General features: G+C 43.2%; 1 protein-coding gene across 1 annotated transcript in view; it reads right to left on the bottom strand.

Moving 5' to 3' along the window:
* PEPD (peptidase D) overlaps positions 1-21945 on the bottom strand; it is a 249397-nt gene that overhangs the window by 106204 nt on the left and 121248 nt on the right. The window contains exon 9 of the mRNA XM_073605776.1: positions 20952-20998. Coding sequence (XP_073461877.1) covers positions 20952-20998 — 47 coding nt within the window. The remainder of the gene's footprint in view (positions 1-20951; positions 20999-21945) is intronic.

Here is a 21945-nt window from a genome sequence, read left to right as displayed (position 1 = left end):
AAGGGGCCTCATTCTCGTTAAATTACCCCCCACCTCTGGTGTCCCCATCAGCCTGTTAGACCTTCAGGAAAAAAAGAGTGTCACTTAACGTGTCACCAAACCCACATCAGAAAAAAAGATCAAAAAATGATGTATTACATGCTGTTCAAACTCAGTCACAATGAGATTCATTTTTCTGTATTCTGCAAAAAACCTGGTTGATCCCGCTGCTCTCTATCTCCCCTTTCTGTTCATGTCCCCAATACAGCTAGGGATTTTGCAGTGCAGTGTTGGCAGCTCTGCACATGCTCAGTTTCCAGTGAGTTTCTATGCTGAGCATTTCCTCCCTATCACATCTAAGCAGCCCATGTGACTATAGAGTCACACATGTGGGCGTATACACAGTGGTAAATGACAGCCCACCGCCTCTCTGCTCCTCCATGACCACTAACAAGCTAAAAACAATGGGGGTGGGATATTACATGTAGATTAATGGAGGCTTCACCTCCCTTTTATTCTAAGACACAGGCTGGAGGGGAGTGACACTGGCAGAAATCCACCCACACCATGGCATTGCCAAAAATAATAAAGATTTAATTTCAAATTATATGCCAATTTAAAACAGTTTATTGCTATTATTTATTTTTATTGTGCATTTCAAAGGCTTTTTTTTTTTTTTTGAACATGTGACCAGAGAGAGACTAGAAGCTCCCCCTCCTTATGTTTCCCTGCAGAAAGGCTGCGAGAGAGCTGGGTCATGTGACAGCTGAATATTGATTGGAAAAAGGGTACTTAGATGTTTTACAGTAAAACCTTGGATTGCGATCATAATTCGTTCTGGAAGCATGCTTGTAATCCAAAGCACTTGTATATCAAAGCGAATTTCCCCATAAGAAATAATGGAAACTCAAATGATTCGTTCCACAACCATTTATTCATAGGTCCTTCAGTTTATAGTCCATATAAAAAGATTATAGCGATGTGACCAGGTTGTGTAACCATAAAATGTCCATCCACAAATGGAAGCCTCCACAAGGGGATTAGAAGCAAAATCCAGCAGGAGCTCCAGAGTATAAAAGAGAAGAGAGGAGCCTCTAAGTGTAGCAATCTGGTTATATTTAATGAAGGTACAACATTTAGCAACTCACATGGTTGATGATTAAAAGAAGCACATCTAAGTATGCAGGCATCCGGGATAAAGCTGTCCACATAGACCGTCCTCCGCACCGCCGGCTCTCACCACTGTCAGTCTGCAATCATGACCAGGAAGACTACCCTGCAGTAGAGCGATCTGAAAGCGAGGCTTGAATCGCTCGTGGATCGCAGCGTGGAAGGGATGATGTCAATGGCGGTGCGGAGGACGGTCTATTTTGACAGCTTTACCCCGCATGCCTGCATACTTAGATGTGCCTCTTTTAATCATCAACCATGTGAGTTGCTAAATGTTGTACCTTCATTAACCGCTGTTATCTTACGTCACTTCCTTATTTGGCCACTAGGGGCGCGCGCCCCCTGCTTGCCCACAGAGCCAATGCGAGTGCCCGGCGGTCGCTCGGGGGACACGGAGAACCGGGATCTGTGTGTGTAAACACAGTTTCCGGTTCTCTGAGGGGAAAACAGACAGATCGTCTGTTCATACTGAGTATGAACAGCGATCTGTCATCTCCCCTACACAGTCCCCTCCCCCCTTCAGTTAGAACACACACTAGGGAACACAGTTAACCCCTTGATCGCCCCCGTAGTGTTAACCCCTTCACTGCCAGTGACATTTTTACAGTAATCAGTGCATTTTTATAGCACTGATCGCTGTATTAATGCCAATTGTCCCAAAAATGTGCCAAAATTGTCCGACGTGTCCGCTGTAATGTCGTAGTCCCGATAAAAATCACAGATCATCGCCATTACTAGTAAAAAAAAAAAAAAAATAATAATAATAAAAATGCCATAAAACTATGCCCTATTTTGTAGACGCTATAACTTTTGCGCAAATCAATCAATATATTATATATATATATATATATATATATATATATATATATATATATATATATATATATATAGCAAATTTTTTTTTTTTACCAAAAACAAGTAGACGAATACACAATCGGCCTAAACTGAGAAAAAAAAAGTTTTATTTATATATTTTTGGGGGATATTTATTATAGCAAAAAGTAAAAAATATTGCGTTTTTTTTTTTAAATTGTCGCTTTATTGTATTTATAGCGCAAAAAATAAAAACCACAGAGATGATCAAATACCAGCAAAAGAAAGCTCTATTTGTGGGGAAAAAAAAATGTCAATTTTGTTTGGGTGCAACACTGTACGACCGCGCAATTGTCAGTTAAAGCGACGCAGTGCCGAATCGCAAAAAGTGTTCTGGTCAGGAAGGGGGTAAAATCTTCCGGGGCTGAAGCGGTTAAATGTAACCATATTGCTACACTTAGAGGCGCCTCTCTTCTCTTTTATACTTCGTGACGTGACGCTACTTGTATATCAAGACGTCGCTTGTATATCAAGTCAAAATTTATTTGAAAAATTTTGCTCATCTTGCAAAACGCTCTCAAACCAAGTTACTCTCAAATCAAGGTTTTACTGTATTTTAATTAAAATAATTACAGTTCCGTCATCCATATACAGAAATAGAAGGGGCAATGTAAATTGTACAGTGTGTGTGTTTAGTATCACTTTAACTAAACCCCGGAGCCTCTGAGTGAGATGAACTGACCTCAGAGAAAATCAAAGCGGTTTCTCATCTCTGAGCTGCGGCGCAGGCTGTTCCGCCGGCGTTCCGGAGATCGGAACAAACAGCAGGTGTTTCTATATTAAAATCAAACTGTTACACCAAATTTATTCTGTATCTTAACACATCTAATAGACTAAAAAAAAAAAAAAAAAAACGGCGGCACGTTGGGCCAGACTTTCATTTGACATTTCGTAATGGTCAAGTATAAAATGAGACTCTGGAAGGTGAACAGGTTGTCGCTGCGCCCCCACGCGCGGCTCGCATTGAACGGCGGACGGGTTGCTGCGCGGCTCCGTATCACAGAGAAGGGACAGATGGATAAAACTGTTAGAGGCGACAACTGTCTCAAACTAATCAACGACAACCAGTCAGATGACAATCTGGGCTGGGGGATGACAGTTGGCGAAGGAAAGTCTGATTCCGATCGGTTACAATGACTCGTCTGCGGCACTTATTATACATCAGGCCCAAAGTTATCATGTATCACAACAGCAGATGGTCACATTTTTAACGCCGGAAGACCTACAACGTTACAACTTTTATAGGAGAAATGTTGTAAGCGATACTTAAAAGTGGTTGTAAACCCTTTACAACCACTTTATACTACAGGCAAGCCTATAATTACCTGTAGCTACTACACTGGATATCTCCTAAACCTGCACGGGTGGAGATATCCCTGTATTTGCATGGGCCGACGTCAACGGCACATGCGCACTTAAGCAAATGGAAGCAATGGCACGTACGTGCTGTTGCTTCAGTTTGTACTGTGCCGTTACCGGCGGCTCCCACACGCATGCGCGGGAGTGACGTCATCGCGGCAGCGGCCAACCAATACCCGGAAGTAACCCCCCAGAGAGATGTCGGCCGTGCGGTGAACGAGGACCGCTGCGAAGGGTTAGAACTGAGGTAAGTAATTCATAATGAGCTAGTATACTATGCATACTAGCTCATTATGCCTTTGTCTTGCAAGTTGTTTTGTTTTTTTTTCTTTTTGCAATTTTTTAAAAGGGTTTACAACCACTTTAAAAGTGGTTGTAAACACTTTCAATAATATACCCGGTGAAGTGACTGGCCTCAGGCCATACACAGAGATGAGACAAATCCTCCTATATAAGATGTATCTGTTTATCTGCATTCTTCTCTACATCTGTTCAAAGTTCAGAATTTATAAAGCTCGTCTGAACTCTCAGAAAACAGGAGGCGGAGAGCTGAAGTCACACACTGCAGAGCTCAGTGAGGAGAGCTCTGACAGCTGATTGGAGGGAAGGGATGCACCCCCTTCACACAGTACACAGGAACAGAGCTGAGGCTGTCGATCACAGGCTGTGTGCTGGAGATTCCTCTCCTGTCACCTTTTGACCTCTTGGTGTCAGGAAAATTTGTCAGAAGTGACTCATGCTAATAGCAGAGGAGGGAGGCAGCAGACAGAAATGACACTTAGTCCTCCTAATTGAGACAAGTACACACTATAGAGGGATATGCTTTGTTCATATTTCATGTCTGAGGTTTATAACCATTTGCCGACCGCCCTATAGCAAATTTACTGCTACAAGGCAGCCGCTGTGCACAGAATCACTTACATATACATGATCCTACACTTCCGGTTAGGGGACGCGAATGCGCTCCACCGGCGGCTCAATCCCACTATGATTACACACAGCAGGTACCACGGACTCTATGTTCACCAGCACCTGCGGATCATCAGCCACAGAGACAGACTATGCACACAAGGCAGATCGCCGTTCTGACAGGAGGAAAGGCATGTATCCTGTGTCTCTGCAAAGCAGGGACTAGGATCCATGCCTTCCCCTTCCCCCCTAGTATAAGCAGCTCCCACAGTTTAGAAAAACACTGGTCAGGCACAAAGTTAACCCTTTGATTGCCCCTGAGGTTTAACCCCTTTCCAGGCAGTGTCATTAGTACAGTGACAGTGCATATTTTTTAGCACTGATCGCTGTATTCGTGTCACTGGTCCCCAAAAAGTGTCAAAAAGTGTAAGTTAATGTCCGAAGGTTCACCGCATATCGCAGTCCTGATATAAGTCGCTGATCGTTGCCATTACTAGTATATAAAAAAGAAAAAAAAATATCCCATAGTTTGTAGATACTATCACTTTTGAACAAACCAATCAATAAACTCTAATGCCGCGTACACACGACCGTTTTGCCGTCGGAATAAACTCCAAAGGTTTCTCCGACGGAACTCTGGCGGAATTCGGCTCAAGCTGTCTTGCCTACACACGGACACACCAAAGTCCGACCGTCCAGAACGCGGTGACGTACAACGCGTACGACGGTACTAGAAAACGGAAGTTCAATAGCCAGTAGCCAATAGCTTCCGTCTCGTACTTGCTTCAGAGCATGCGTCGTTTTTGGTCCATCGGAACAGCATACGGACGAGCGGTTTTCCCGAATTGGTTCCGTCGGAAATATTTAGAACATGTTCCATTTCTAGGTCCTTCAGAATTTTCGAGAAAAAAAAAAAAAAAGTCAGATGAATCCTACACACAATCGGAATAGACGATGAAAAGCTTCCGTCTGACTTTTTCTGTCGGACATTCCGCTCGTGTGTACGCGGCATTATTGGGATTTTTTTTTACCAAAAATATGTAGCAGAATACATATAGGCCTAAATTGATGAAGAAATTAGATTTCTTTCAATTTTTTTTTTTATTGGATAGGTTTTAAAGCAGAAAGTAAAAAAATTGTTTATAGTACAAAAAATAAAAATGGTGGTGATCAAATACCACTAAAAGAAAGCTCTGTTTGTGGGGAAAAAAAAAAAAAAGGACGTCAATTTTATTTGGGTACAGCGTCGCACGACCGCGCAATTGTCAGTTAAAATAACACAGTGCCGTATCGCAAAAAATGGCCCGGGGGGGGGGGGGGGGGGGTAAATCTTCTGGAGGTCAAGTGGTTAAAGGGGAACTTTGTTAGATCTACCGTACCATTCATAAAGCCCAACACCAGCTAAAAGGTTTCCATTTATTTTATCTATAGCACAGGATGGGTAAAGCCTCTGTTAAGATTTTATTGTCATCTATGTCACCAATGGGGAGAATTCCCCTCACTTCCTGTCAGGGCGTTTTTTCCAGGCAGCAATACAAATCTGACAGAGGATATAAAAAGTTGAGAACGGAGTTCCACTTTAAGGTCCCCTTTCACACTACAGTGCTGTGTTATCCCATACGTTAATGTGGAACAATAAAACCAATAAAGCCAATAAAACAAATTTTCTTTCTTCTTGCTCCCCCCCACCTCTCTCACAATTAGATAAAAGTTTTTTTTAAAAGCGTTTGACCTTTTTTTGTGAAAATGCAGTAGCCAAACCCACCCCCGCTCCACGACTTCCGAGATGGAATCATCAATCACCCTAGGAGACATATTGATTGTTGGGTGCACCACGGGACTCTGCGGGTGTGCAGGTTTCCGGGACCCTGCGGCACATCAGTGCATGCGCGCAAACGTTAAAGGGAACCCGTGCTGGCACAGATGTACCCGTAGGTCTTCACCGAGTCCGAAAGACCTGGCAGAGCCTTTCAGCACATCTGTGCCTGCAGAAGGCACTCCAAGATGGCGGGACAGGGCAATCATTTCAGGGGACTGAAGTTCCTCTTTAGGGACCATTTACACTTGCGATGGTGGTGGTGGTGGTGGTGGGGGGGGTCTGTGTGGGGATGGGGATGGGGTGGTCAAAAATATAGCTGCGTTTTTAGTGCCCCATCCACCCCAACTTCTCCCTAGTAGAAGCAAAACCAGCAGACAGGGATGTTCACATGCCCAGATCGTGATGTTGCGTTTCTCAGCTGTAGCAAAAATGACCCCCCCAATCACATGTGGCAGGCAATACCACCACTGAATGTGACCCATTTAAACAAATTGGGATGTGCCGCCAACCGCAGGCAATGCATGTAGCTGGTGTGGCATTTACGGAGTTAAAACAGGCAGTGACGAGGCATCAAATCACCACCTGTCAAGCGCCTCTGACAAGTGTTTCCTGAACAGGGATCGCTTTTCAGAGGCGCAGCAAAAGATTGCCCCAAGTCGTAACTTAGCTAGAACGTGTTGGGTTAAAGCACAGGCACAAAAAGACTAGGGTCAGGGATTGCGGATTTTTCTTTATTTCCAAAAAATTGCAAAATTAAAAAAAAAAAAAAAAATGATGAGAACACTCTTGGGGAATCTAGTTTTCACAAAGGTGATTTTGAGGGTGCTTTTTGATAAATTTTTTCCAAAGTATGATAATTTTTATTTTTTCTGAATTGTTGGTCTTTTTTCCTTTATATGGTAAAAAAAAAATAAAATAAAATAAAAACAAAAACAAAAAAAAGCAGTGGTGATTAAATACAAGAAAGCTTAAAAAAATTATATAAAATTAATTTGGGCACAGTGTTCCATAACAGAGTAATTGTCAGTCAAACTATCAACGCACTGAAAACTGGCCTAGTAATGAAGAGCTGGTCCTGGGGTGGATACATATATTCCTCAATAGCCTCAAAGGATGCGTGATCCAAATACCTTTGTAAACCTTTGTATATTGCAACACAGCATGAAGTTTTTCAATTCTGTAGAACAGGGGTCCCCAACCCCTGGGCGGCGGACCGGTGATGGTCCGCGGCCTGTTAATGACCAGGCTGCACAGCGGGAGGTGAGCGGCGACCGCGTTCCACACAGGGCCATTACAGACTGGCGATCGCTGATCACCACCTGCAGTGCGGCCATGCCCGTGTATCCTCTCCCGGCTCCTCCCATCAGCGGGGCAGAGGGCGGGAGGAGCTGCAGATTGAAATGAAGAGCTCCTCCTGCCCTGCTGATAGGATGACATCGTCGAACAGGTGGGGGAGTCGGGAAAGGAGACACGGACTGAGCACAGCCTCTGCCTTGCCAAGGGTAGTAGTCCTAAGCAGGGGAGGCAGAGATTAGAATGGGGAGAGGGGAAAGGGGGGGGGCATATAGTAGGGGCACTGTGGTGGAGGAGGCTGTGATTGCTAGAGGTAATGTAATAGAAAGGGGACTGCACTGTAATTATTACCCTTTACGGTGCAGTCCCCTTTTACATCACAGCCCCCTTTCAGTCCCCTTTACATTACAGTGTCCCCTTTACAGAACAGTCCTCATTACATTAATGTGGTTAAGGGAGGCTGTGATGTGAAGGGGAACTGAGCACACCGATATAAAGGGAGGACTGTGCTGTAAAGGGGGGTTGTGGTGTAAAGGGGGGCTGAGGACAAACTCTGAATATCCCATCCTTCAAACCCCCCCCCCCCCACACACACACACACACACACACACACACATAATTGGCTGCCATGAAACCAGTCCCTAGTGCCAAAAAGGTTAGGGACTGCTGCTGTAGAACACGGAGAGGTTAATTTAAACTGGGCTGTACATAGCCTGGGCAGAGAGCAAACCTGTGGGAGGCCCCACTCACTACGGAAAACTACAGGAAGGGGCGGAGACCAGACCAGTTCACCCGTAACAAGGAGAGTGAGAAGCAGCAACCGGTCCTCATTACTAGAAGCTCCTACACAGAGGCAAAGTTTGCACAGATCAGGAAGAACAACACAAAGCACACCAAGATTTGCAATGCCTAGAGTTCCGCTTTAACCCTTTTCCTAGTATATTCTCTTACTTTTATCTCATACACGACCTAATCATCACCAGAGAAGCTCGGACTAATTACATCACCAGCACAAGTCAAGCCACTCGATCATTTTTAGGCTGGTCAGAGGTCAATGATTGGACTTCTGTAGACCACATATGGTGCGGAAAGACGCAAAGCAATGAGACATGACTGCGCGTTTTTCCTGACCGATGGAAGGTATCTGGCTTCAAAGCAATATCCATTTCCCCCGGCCAGCCTCTTGTACGAGGCGACTCCGGTTGTTATCTCGTTAGAATTTCTCTGCCTCATGCTGAGAAGCCATTACTCTGCCGTTTGAAGTCGCAGCCACCAGGCAATGTCTCCGAGCGTGCTAACCGCCAACCTCTTCCCAGTCGCTGCTCTGCTCTCCCCACTCATTGCGCTGTGATGAAGTCCATAAATACATTTCTTTTACAATTTCCAAAGCCATCAAAGCCAATTTCACAGACTCCGTCCTTCTATAAAAGTCACCGAGGAAAAAAAAAAAAAAAAAAAAAAAAATCGGACGGCGGCAAAAGTTTGCCAACACATTTTCTATACTTTGTGAGCTTTCCCGATGCTGGGAATTTTAGGTGTATTATTTTTAACCCATTCAAACCAGAGACCATCCAGATCATTACCAGAGATCTTCAGCCCTGATGATGCGTTTATGATGATATCCTATCCTCGCCTTCCTTCCTGCCTGATTACATGACTGCTGTGATTGGTAGTCACAGTGGTCACATGAATGGGAGCCAGTCCTGCTCATTATTAGAGACCGAGAGCTATCTGTGACAGCTTAGTCACTGTGGCGGGCGTGTGCAGTGAGTATGCTTTCAGCACAAAAACCTTGGCTGCCCATAGACTAGGGCTGGGGAAAAAAATCGATTTAAATCTTGAATCGAGTTGAGAGGTCAAATCGATTTAAAATGTAAGCAAATAGATTTTTTTAGATTTTTTTTTTTCACCGCGCTGTTAGGTGAGGCCGCGGCTTCAGCCTAGTCCACAAGGTCGGACGCCGCGGCCTCGCCTAAAAACTCCCCCCGCAGCTCTTCAGGACCGCAGTGTCCAAAAAAAAAAACTCAATTCGAATCGTGAATCGAGTTTTTTTAAAGAATATCGCTGATTTTTTTTTTTTTTTGTTTTTTTTGTGGAAAATCTCCCAGCCCTACCATAGACACATATGTATGGCGTATGGGTGCTAAAGGTAGAAGTTCACCCTAATACTAAAATTTCTGAATCTACTGGCATCCACAATCTAAGACTAACCGATCTAGCCCTGTGAAGAATAAATCATTATGCATACCTTTTCTGAAGCCGATCCGGGCCCATGCTGAGCGGTCAGTGTAGGCGGGTGCAGAGGACACAGCTGACAACGGAAGCCCCACAGTAACTCTAGGGGTGACGTCACTTCCCATTCATTTCCCAGCCGTTGTTGGCTGTGTCCTCTGCAGAGCTTCGCTGCTGGAGACCGGACCACATTGGCTTCAGAAAAGGTATGTATAGCGATTTCTTCTTTACAGGGCTAGATAGGTTAGTCTTCGATTGTGGATGCCTGTAGATTTAATGATTTCAGTATTAGGGTGAACTTTAAAGTCCACCCTCTCTACCACTGTTGGCAAGAGAAAGCCCAACCTTGGGCAAAAAAACCCCCAAAGTTTTCCCATGCAGTGGAACGGGTCAACTGCTCGTTTTGTCCAGGGGTGAGGGGTAAACTCTCTACGCTCCCTCCCTTCTCACTGGGCAGATTGATAGGCTCCCAATGCTGTCAATCAGAATCTGTGACAAGGGGGCGGGGCTGAGCCGCTCTGTCTGTGTCTATAGATGCAGACAGGGTGGCTCGGTAGTGAGCATGCACAAGTGTCCTCATAGAAAGACATAGAAAGAGGAGGAGCCAGGAGCACCGACGGGGAACCCAAGAGGAGGATTAATGCTGCTCTGTGCAAAACAATTACACAGAGCAGGTAATTATGTTTTTATTTTAATAAATAAAAAAAAAAAAAAAAAGATCTAACCTTTAGTATCACTCTAATGCCGCGTACACACGATCGGATTTTCCGACAGGAAATACTGGATGTGAGCTTGTTGTCGGAAAATCCGTCCGCGTGTATGCTCCATCGGACATTTGCTGTCGGACTTTCCGCCAACAAATGTTGGCTAGCAGGTTCTCAAATTTTTCGCCAACAAAACTTTGTTGTCGGACTTTCAGATCGTGTGTACACAAGTCCGTCGCACAAAAGTTCACGCATGCTCAGAAGCAGAAGCGGTCGGTCTTGTAAACTAGTGTTTGTAATGGAGAATTAACATTCGTGACGTGGCAAATTATGAAATCTCCAAATGCAGCGCACAATTCTCTTCTTCTTTAATGGGATAATAATGAAGCTGCTTTGCTGGTGATACTGATGGAGTTATTGCAAACAAATTTTCAAAGGCTTTTTTTTTTTTTTTTACCAAGTGATATCAAGAATAATAATAATGCAAAATAAAAAAAACGCAAAAAGAAAAAGCGCGGATCAACACTCACCAAACTTCTACTAACATGAAATTAGCAGAAGGAGCCCAAAGGGTGGCGCTAAAGGGCTGAAAAACCACGTAGTACGTCTAGTACGACGCTACGTTCGTAATTGTTGGCCAAAATTTTGTGACCATGTGTATGCAAGACAATTTGGAGCCAACAACCTTCGAACAAAATTCCACGGTTTTGTTGGCGGAAAGTCCGATCGTGTGTACAGGGCATAAGAGTGGAAGTGTAAACGTTCCCAAGCGTCACCCCCATCTCGTTAGTGTCTTAAAGTGTCTCTACGGGAAAAAAAATCTGGATAAATGCTCTGCAGTTTACTCTTCTGGCTCATCGCCTTCAGATCCTCTCTCCGCCCCATCGCCACACTGTGAATACGATCGCTTCTTCCTACCATCCTCATTACAGTCCCTGAAGGCTCCCACTGCCTGCAACCCTTCCAGATAAGAGTGATTTAAGACTAACACGGGTTAAATCTTCCTTTCACAGTTGGTAGTATTCAGTATAGTGAGGGGGGGGGGGGCACACCAAGCAAAATAATTGCTCCCGCAGGGAACGATCGCAGGTTGCTTGTATTTGCAACTGAATACGGCAAGGAGCGGACTCGGCTTCCCCCCCCGAACGCAGACACGTCCGCCGTTTCCTGTCGCTGCAGGACCTCGCTGTGCCTATTCTCTTTCGCATGGCGATTATTCAACAGATGTTGCCTTGTCCTGAGGGGACCTTTTATTTTTCAACAATGATTTTTGGCCAAAGTACTTTTTTTTTTTTTTTTTTTTACAGGATTTAAATATGTTGTTTTTTTTTGTTTTTTTTTCCCCTCCTATTTCCCATCTTAAATATTAAGCAATTAAAAAAACAGCATGTGCCTTGAAGGTTATTTTATCCCATCTCACCTGAATGTTTTACTTAAAAAGGGAAAAAAAAAAGCAGATGAGGGGTCAGGGATGAAAACCTTCTATTTGCGTATTGCTCAGTTTATGGCAAACTGGTCTGTCCTGGTTTGCAATGTACCGGAAGATTGGAATAATTGAAAAGATACATGCAGGAAAAGTGAGGAACATGCAGTACAGATCAGGCTTGCTGTAGGGCAGACATGTCAAAATGGTGATTTTTTTTTTGGTGGGTTTGGGCTCTTCGCTTTCCTCGATGCCACTGGCCGGTTCAGTAGGTTAAATCTGAACTCCAGGATATGTAAATATTGTCCATTCATCATGTGTATTCTTTTTGAATTGTTCTTTGTGCATTTCTTCCAGATCTCTGCAGTAATCCAGTGTTAAAGCGGAGTTCCACCCAAAAAAGTGGAACTTCCGCTCATTTGTCTCCTCTTCCCCTCCGGTGCCACGGTTGGCACCTTTCGGGGGGGAGGGGGGACAGGATACCGGCCTTTGACTGGTACGAGCAGGGCCCTCTGATCCCTCCTGTATTGATTTCTATTGCAAGTGTACTGTCTGCCCCATGTTTGCGCAAACTGTTGGCGCTATATAAATCCTATATAAGAATAATAATAATATCCTGTTCCCACTTCTAGGAGTCCGGGTCGCGGCCCATGATGTCACCGCGGGACTCCCTCCTCCTCCCCTCCTCCTCCTCCTCCTCCTCCTCCTCTCCCTGTCGCCGGGCCAGTAGGAGAGAGGAGCGGGGCCTTGCACATGCGCAGTAGGGGTCCCGGCGTGAAGCCGTAAGGCTACACTGCCGGGTACCCTTACCCACAATAGCGGCGGCAGAACCCGACAGCTGATGGAAACATCAGCTGCAGTGCCAACATCGATGGACTCCAGGACAGGTAAGTGTCCTATTGTTAAAAGCCAGAAGCTACACATACTGCAGCTGCTGGCTTTTAACAATAGGACACTTACCTGTCCTGGAGTCCAGCGATGTCGGCACTGCAGCTGATGTTTCCATTATTTATTTATTTTTGATTTTTTGGGCGGAACACCGCTTTAACTTGGTTGTAAATGCCACCATTTTCTTTTAACCACTTGCTGCCAAATGGCATACCTGGTACGTCATTTGACCTCAAAATAGTTGTACCGGGGCATCTCCCCGGTACCGTTTCTTTAGAGCCGGAGGTCAGCTCTCTTGTAATAACAACCGGAGCGGCTAACCTGCCGCTCGGTAGTTATTACAGGCAGTGGGAGGGGACGTACCCCCATCCCGCGGCTCGCTCGGACTCTCCCGACCCATCGGCAGACAGGAGCTACTAGCTGGCACCTCCGCCAGCTAGTCGGAGACTCGAAGAAAGCTGGAATCGGGTTAGATCAGGTCGCTGCTATGCACGGTGGATAAAAATCAATGTTTTTTTTTGTTTTTTTATTTTTAAAAAATCTGATTTTTTTATTTAAATCTGATTTTTTTTTTATTTTTTATATTAAATGGATTAAAATCTATCTAAAGATAGTTTTCTATTTAAAATACATTAATAATTTAGCTTATTCAGCATGCAATGCAGCTTAGTTATGTAGCATGAGGCTGTATATTCTGCATTAATTACATTTTTGGTAAACTCATTCAATTAATCCAAGCTCTGTAAGCTGAGATAACATGCACTGCATTGATGCATTCACACAATTTCACAATAACCATGAGATAAACCAAAGTTCCGGAATATTCCTTTATCCCATTGTTTTGCTATGTACACTACAAACTCTATGATCGAATCAGTTCTGATATGGCTGTTTTACTAACCTGACAGCTTATTATTCCAAATAGAAAACCTTCATTTTGTTTGCAAATATTAAATATTATAACCACCAGCAAGAATAAGTCCTTACATTTAAAGAGCACCTGTCATTTCAGATCCATCATGTTAGCGGGCATCACCTGCTGCTGCCAGGTCCCTCACCTTGTTGTGCCACTGCCGCATCACTAGCCGTCCCCCATTAAAGTGAATGGGACCCCGTCGGTGAGCCACTGCGGGACAGAGAGGACAGTTGCTTTTTAAAAATTATGATTTAAATCGAGTTGATTTAAATGAAGACTTTTTACTAGCGATTTAAATCAAATCGACCCTGCTGCTATGGTAACCTGGAAGCACTGACTGACATCACATCACTTCCGGGTTCATCATCATCGCAACAGCACAATTTTTTGAAAAAATAAACTATTTTTAAATGCTTTCAAGTGTAAAGGAGGGATGTGGGGTCTTATAGACTCCCCGATCCCTCCATAAAGAGTAACTGTCACCTCTCTATTGCTGTCACAAGGATGTTTAAATTCCTTGTGACAGCAATAAAAGAGATATAAAAAAAAAAAAAAAATTAAAGCCAAAGTGTGAAAAAAATAAAGTGCCCCTGTCCTAGCATGCAAAGGCCCACACGTGCGTCAGTCTCGCAGGCATGCAAACCGCGATCATCCCACACATGTGAGGTATCGACATGAATGTTGGATCATGGGCAGTAATTCTAGCACCAGACCTCCTGTGTAAATCCAAAGTGGTAACCTGTAAAGGCTTTTAAAGCGTCGCCTACGGATAGTACAATTTACTCCGTTTGTCGCTGTTGTGTGGGCATGCGCAACTTTAAAGTGTGACATGTTTGGTATCTATTTACTCAGCGGGACATCGTCTTTTATACTTTACAAAAAAATTGGGTAATGTACTGTGTTTTTTTGCATTAAAATTTTAAAAAAGTGTATTTTATCCCCCAAAGACTTCGTTTGAAACCAGTGAGCAAATATCGTGTGACAGAAAAAAAAAATTCAAATACATCAATTTATTCTCTAAGGCCTCCAATTTAAAAAAAATATATAATGTTTGGGGGTTCTAACAAATTTTTGCGCAAGGGGGGGGTTACTGATACCTAAACATTTTTTATGCACACAAACACCTCCAGCACTTAGAGTAAGGCCATAGAGTCTCAATAGTATGCGGACAATCAACAGAAGTGTTAAGGATACTTCTGGTAAGCTTCCTCTGTGGATCCCTACTCCGATGGGGGAATCTAGTAGATAACTGTAAGAAAGCACACAGAAGGGTGCAAACACCTACTGCAGGGGTCTCCAAACTTTTTAAACAAAGGGCTAGTTAACTTTCCTTCAGAATTTAGGGGGGCCTGACTGTGGCCATTGATAGTAGAATAGGCCTGGATGTCAGTGGTAAAAAAAAAAAAACAATACCCCATCTTTGGTGTCAGTGGAAGGAATTGTATCCAATCGTTGTCATTGGGCAAAATTGTGCCCCATCTTTAGTGTCATTGGGAGGGATTGTGTTCCATCAATGATGCCATTAGGCAGCATTGTGTCCCATCATTGGACCCATTGCTAGTGTCATTGTGAGAAATTGTGTAGTATCATTGGTGTCATTGGGAGGAATAGTGTCCCATCATTGGCCCTAATTTTTGGTGTCCTTGTGAGGAATAGTGGCCCCATAATGTGTGTCATTGGGAGGAATTTTACACCATCATTGGTTTTATTGTGAGAAATCGTGCCCCTTCATTGGTGTCAGCAGAGTTGCCAACCGCCAGTAAATTTACTGACAGTTTGTAATAATCTGTGTTCTTTTTTTTACAACTGCCAGTAAATATTAGGGGCTGATAATTTCATGCTGTGTTGACTTTTTAAGTGTAAATCAAGCAAATTACTTTGTTATAGGTATTTTCAGCATTTCCATATCATGTTTATACTGTTCAACTACTCACTGTGTTAGTTTTCAATAGCAGTTCTGTCATTTCTCAGGTTGCACGTAAAAAATGTGTTCCGCCAGTAAATGTTCCATGTTACTTTTGCACAAACCAATCAATACACGCTTATTGCGATTTTATTTTACCAAATATATGTAGAATACATATTGGCCTAAACTGATGAAGAACTTTTTTTTTGGATATTATAGCAAAAGTAAAAATATTTTTTTTTTTGTTTGTTTTTTTTTTTTTAAATCGTCGCTCTTTTTTTGTTTATAGCGCAAAAAATAAAAACCGCAGAGGTGATCAAATACCACCAAAAGAAAACTATTTGTGGGGGAAAAAAAAAAAAAAAGGACATCAATTTTGTGTACAACGTCACACGACCGCGCAATTGTCAGTTAAGGTAACGCAGTGCCGTATTGCAAAAAATGGCCTGGTCATTAAGGGGATAAATCCTTCCGGTCCTTAAGTGGTTAAGCTAAGTTTAAGAGCCTTACGTTGCAGCCGTCGGGATTTTCACCTGCGCCGATCAGCAAATCCGGTGTGTGTATAAACTCTTTCAACCGTACAAATGTTCTCTGTCAACACTTTACCGTGCAGTAAAAATGCCATCCAGCGTGCGAACTGCGCTTCAATTGCATCACAAGCAACCATGTTAATTAGAGGATCGCTCAGAGAGCCCTTGTGAAACGAGCTGCCGCAGAAGCTCATGCAAAAACCGCGAGGCAGAGTGATGCCGCTATGGCCAATTGAGCACGTTTTAGATGGCTTTTTCCAGATAATTGGCTCGCCTATCTGCCTCCCAGTTAACCAGCTGCACGGTGGAAGTGGCTATCAAAATGAAATTGAGAAAAAAAGATTGTTCAAGGTGATCACTCAATGGTAAATAAGCTAAAATAACTTTTATTAGCAGTAGTGCTGAAATTATACATGCAGTTTTATTTTTTTTGGAAGGTCGAGCAAATTCTTAAAGTGAACCAATCACAACTGTGCTTATGCAAGAAGTTACATATTAAAAATGAATCAAACAATATTGTAGTCTAAATTACAATAACTTTGCATGCTCAGCCATGAGAGATTTATATTGTTTTTTAATTTAGTTTAATTTGAGGACGACTCTGGAGCTGGAAGTCACAGCTAACCGGTCCCCCTAAACAGATGGCGACTTGTCAATGTCCAACCTTATGCAGACTACTGTGCTATTAACATGAAGCAGTATAGAGCATTCCTAAAACAGAATACATCTATATCTCATTATCCTTACAAACCTCAAAAATAAGTCTTCATTTTAGGGTATTGGGCAGAGCCATTCAAATTGCACTTAGTAGTTGCATTGCACTACTGCCCAAGGAGCCGCATGTTAATTTGGGTTCTCTGTTCTGAGCCTGGACTCCAAGAACACGCTCAGCCCCTCGGACAAACCTGGTTAAATGAACATTACTGCAAGCACTCAGAAAAAAAAAACAAGAGTATAGACACCTTTAACTCGGCTGTGAATTAGCACCAGGAAATAGACACAAGATTGTTTAGTGGTAATTCAATGTATTGGTACGGATTAGAATAAATAGTGGTTTGAGCATAAATGAGCACACAGAAGGTAGGTTCAGACACAGTCCGCTAGACAGTATAATCAATATGCCAAGGTAACTTAGAATAGAGTTCTGAATCAATAGACTGGGATTTAACTCATGAATCAACATAGTCAACAATGAACAGCGAATGTAAGCATTAACGCAATGTGAATAATATTACTATAGCTAGTCTACAATGCACTTTAGGACAATGGCTAGGATATGGTGCAAGGTACCTCTTAGCATAAACAATAGGTGAAAATCTCTGTGTTGCAGCTGTAAATGGACAGTCTTAGTCCTAACTCTTCAGCTGGTTAGCGTTGGGGCCCCAGTTGTATCGTTGGTGCAGGTGAGAATAGTCCCAGTCGAGCCTGCAGGTGGCAATAAGGCTACTAGTTGTCTGTATGGTCAGATTTCTAAAGGGCACAGTCTTTCTAGTAGCAGATAGTAAATACCCACAGCAGCAGCTCACCAGTCCTAGCGATATTGCAGGCCACCATTCAGTCACACAGCACGATTATTCCACTCTCTGCTTTGCACCCAGGTGATTCACACCTGGTCTCAGCACTCTGGATCCAGCTCAGGCCACCATTATGCAGCAGTGGTGGTGCACACTGGACAGCAATATGCATTCTCTGGGCTCCCTCATGGCAAAATTTAGCTGCGTCCTGTACAGCTTGAGAAAATGCAGCTCTTTCCCCTCCTCCTGGCAATTTCCCTCTGGGAAATGCAGTTCAAAAGCTCTTGAATACAGTAATCTTCTGGACTACAGTTCTCACAGTGCAATGCTGCCTGACTCAGTCTATTGAATGCTTCCTGAGCAGCTCTCTTCTCTTGCTGATATCGCCGTTAACCAGTTCAGCACCACAGGGCAGCAGCCACCAAGAGCCAAGCACCTGGCTACATTTTTTTTCATCCTGGGCTAACAGTACATCCAGAACTGCTGGTGTACAGCACAGAACAGCTTACTGTTACGGATTAACTTATTCTAAACTCTACATAGCTTTTTCAGGCTTGTTCCCCTGAAACAATGGCTTATTTGGAGTAGGGTTTGGGGACCAATAAGAAAGTATGACCAGGCAGATTATGATGAGGTGGGCCAAAAAGAACCACAGAGCCTTTCATTGAACTAGCAAGAAGCACAATAGAGCCTCCTTAAAGCAGATGTCTCACCTAATGTGTTTTAACAAGAACTCAGGGGGTTAAAGGCAATAAGTCTCTGATTGCAAGGCATCTTTTGGCTGTGGCTCTTGGCTCCAAGATGGCCAACTGGCATTTTGGGTTCGAAAAATACAGCTTAATAGCTAGATTTTTGAGGCAGCAGTCCCTATGAAATTGCAGGCACGTCAATGGATTATTAAGTAAAAATAGCTTTCCCTAAATCCAGTGACGGATGGATGACATTCTTCAAGCAGTTACCAGCAAAGCCTTCTAAAGAGATCACAAAGTCTCCAAGTCACAAGTAAAGTCTCCCAGGAGTTACAAAATCTACCAAGAACTTAAAATGTCTTCAGGAAGTCACAAGGAAAAACACTTGGAAAAGTCACGGGCCAAGTCTCCCAAAAAGTCACGGGCCAAGTCTCCCAAAAAGTCACAGGCCAAGTCTCCAAGAAGCCACGAGCCAAGTCCCCAAAGAGTTAAGAACCAACTCTTCAAGAAGTCATAACCAAGTTTTTCAGGAGGTCATAACCAAGGTCTCCAAGAGGTTACCAGCACAAAATCTGATTTTTCAAAAATAAAAACACAACCCGTTGCAGAATCCATTCGCTCTACCCCTCAAATATTAGGCATCCTTGTTGAGAAGCTGGAACATAAAATTGGACTGTATGCTGATGATGTCTTGGTCTCCATAACTGGCCCGCTCACCTCCCTTCCAGCTCTTCAATCCACATTGAAAACTTTCGGCTTAGTCTCCTTATATAAAACCAACCTTTCTAAGTCGTTTATGCTCAACCTCAGTTTAGACCCCACTATCAGATAACAACTTTCCTCTATCTCCTGGACACCAACAGCCTCCTTAACCTATTTAGGTATATAATTAGTTTTACCCTTTTACTAAATGACTTTGCATTATCTATGAAATATTACTATGGAATTTTCCAAAAATCTCTCAGGATCTTCGTAATACCAAGCCTTCATGTGCTGGCCGCATAACACTTGTCAAAAATGTTTTTACTGCCTTACATTTTGTACATGCTCCGGGCTCTCCCACTTTCCAGGTTGCCTACTCTCATCCGTAAACTCCAATCTCTGTTAAATTTGTTCATTTGGGACATAAAAAAGCCTTGGATTCACAGCTCTTTACTATGCATGCCAGCTAACTGGGCAGGACTGGGTGCCCATAATATTACAACCTGCTATAATACTTGACCAGGATATATTCTGGTGGACTTATTTGGCTGATATGTCCAATCTTGGGGGGAGATGCCCCCCCACCTCGTACAGCTAACTCAATAAATACAATAGTTTACATATCTGCTAATATGACTACTAAAACTTTTTCTTGTATTCTGTTGTATTTTTCAAAATAAAAAGATGTATAGGTAAAAAAAAATAATATATCAAATAATAAAACAACTCTTTTAGCATAACGCAATGCACTGGTGATATACCATGAGTCTGGTGTAGTTGGGACTGTACAATTACATGAAACAAAGTAGCATAATGCTCTAGTGCAGTGGGCCTACCACAGGTGTATAATAAAAAGGAGATACCGCTTATTTGCCACATCCATGCTCAACTGTACACCATAGAAAAAAAAAAGGAGGAGGAAAGTGGACTTTACTGGCATTGAAGCGGAACACACAGTTTTACATACACATACACAGGTATATAATGTAATAAAATTGAGATGGCCCTTTCCAGTATGTGATATCTACGTCTCCACTTTTAACAAACCAAGCATTTGATACCTCAAGTGACTAATTTACTTTGTGGTTTGTGCAGTTAATCCTAAGAACCATCAATGAGAGAGAGGACACCAGTGGTCAGGACATAGATCACCTGCTGATGGCAACGTGGTTCCTTGGTGGGAGGGCTGTAATTCCAGAGTCCACTAGTGGGTGTTTCCTAGCAGCCAGCAGATCCTAGTAATCAGTTTCCACCTAATGCTGGCTGCTGGGAAAGTATTTGGGTCCTCCCCTATTAGTGCCTCTTCCTTCAGTGTTTTGTCTGCCAGCCAGGGACTTGCTTGCTGATTATCCCGAGTCTTCATCCTGCCTTGTACCTTCAACCTGTGCTTTGCTATCTTGTACCTGCTCCCCTTGTTGCCAATTGCAGTCCTGGTTCCCCCTTCCTTGCATCTCTAGTTTTACCCGGTGACCTGTGTTCCTCATTTTGTATATATTGTATTGTGTTTAGGTATTTTGTCACTTATGGTTTCTCAACTCCAGTCCTCAAGTACCCCCAGCAGGTCATGTTTTCAGGATTTCCCTCAGATGAACGGCTGTGGTAATTACTAAGGCAGTGAAACTGATCAAATCACCTGTGCAAGATAAACATGACCTGTTGGGGGTACTTGAGGACTGGAGTTGAGAAGCATGGACTTATGGTCCACTTATTTTTTCACGTTTGCTATGTATTTTGGTTGCTGGCATTTGGATGGGTCTTGTTTCACTGTCAATAAACTTTCTTGAAGCATATATAGCCTGTCTCACTTTCCAGGGTGTAACCATGAAGATCTGACCATTCCTGCTGCTGATTCCTGACACCAGTTCTACATGGTGACAGGTCCCAGAGAAACGTGTTGTCATAGAAAGCCTAGACACAAAGACGTATCCTATCATCCTAGGCCCCGAAGTTAACAGGCTATGTTCCTCTGTCCTGACACCAGCTGGCTCCCTGGCTAATGGGAATACTTTCTAATTTGTAGGAGCATTCATTTGCAAATGACTTACCTCTCCAGTTCGTACTCCGTCATTCCCACTTTGGCTGTCTTCATAACCTGCGGGCACATGATAAACATGTTCACAGTAAATAAAAAATATATATATATTAATATTGCTAAATACTTTCAAGGTAAATACAAAGAATGAGCAAGTTAACCAATTGAGCTCTTTGACTGTACTATGTCACTTATGGTTTCTCAACTCCAGTTGCTTGGGGCAAAGAAGTTGCTATTAAATTGTTTTAATTCTTTTTTTTTTTTTTTTTTTATATTATAATTAACTTTAATACCTATTCATTTAAAGTGATACTAAAGTCTTGTTTCTTTTTTTCCTTAAAAATAACAAACATGTTATACTTACCTGCTCTGGGCAGAGGTTTTGCACAGAGCAGCCTATATCCTCCTCTTCCCAGGTCCTTCACTGGCTCCCTTGACCCCCCACAGCAGGCAGCTTTCTATGGGGGCAACCAAGCCGAGCCGCATCTCTGTGTTTCTATTTAGACATGGAGCCGTGGTTCGCCCCCCCCCCCCCTCCTGATTTTCTAAATGAATTTAAAAGCAGAGGGAGCCAATGGTGACGCTGTTGTGTCTCTGCCAATCAGAAGGGAGAGTCCCAGATGGCTGAGGAACTCATGCACATCGCTGGATCGAGATGGGGTGCACTAAACGCTTACCGGTGGCTCCGGTAAGCGGCAGGGCACCAGAGCGTGGCGGAAGGATGGGGGGCCCTCTCCCGTTGCCGATAAAAGTGATCTCATGGCGAATCCGCCACAGAGACCACTTTTATCTGAAAGCGGACCACCCGCTGAAGAAGAGGATACCGGGGTTATGGTTTTTTGTCTTCCTCTGGATCAACTGTGGGTATAGGATTGTGTATATGGGATGGTATGCTTTTTCTTTTTTGCTGTTTTTTTTTTTGGGTTGAACTAGCTCGACTTGTGTCTTTTTTAAACCTAAGTAACTATATGTTGTTGAATTAATCTTTGACAAAAAAAAACCTGGAA

This window comes from Aquarana catesbeiana, linkage group LG11 (assembly GCF_042186555.1).
Source record: "Aquarana catesbeiana isolate 2022-GZ linkage group LG11, ASM4218655v1, whole genome shotgun sequence".
NCBI classification, from domain to species: Eukaryota; Metazoa; Chordata; class Amphibia; order Anura; family Ranidae; genus Aquarana; species Aquarana catesbeiana.
Note: the sequence above shows the minus strand (reverse complement) of the source record. Positions and strands in the feature narration are given on the sequence as shown.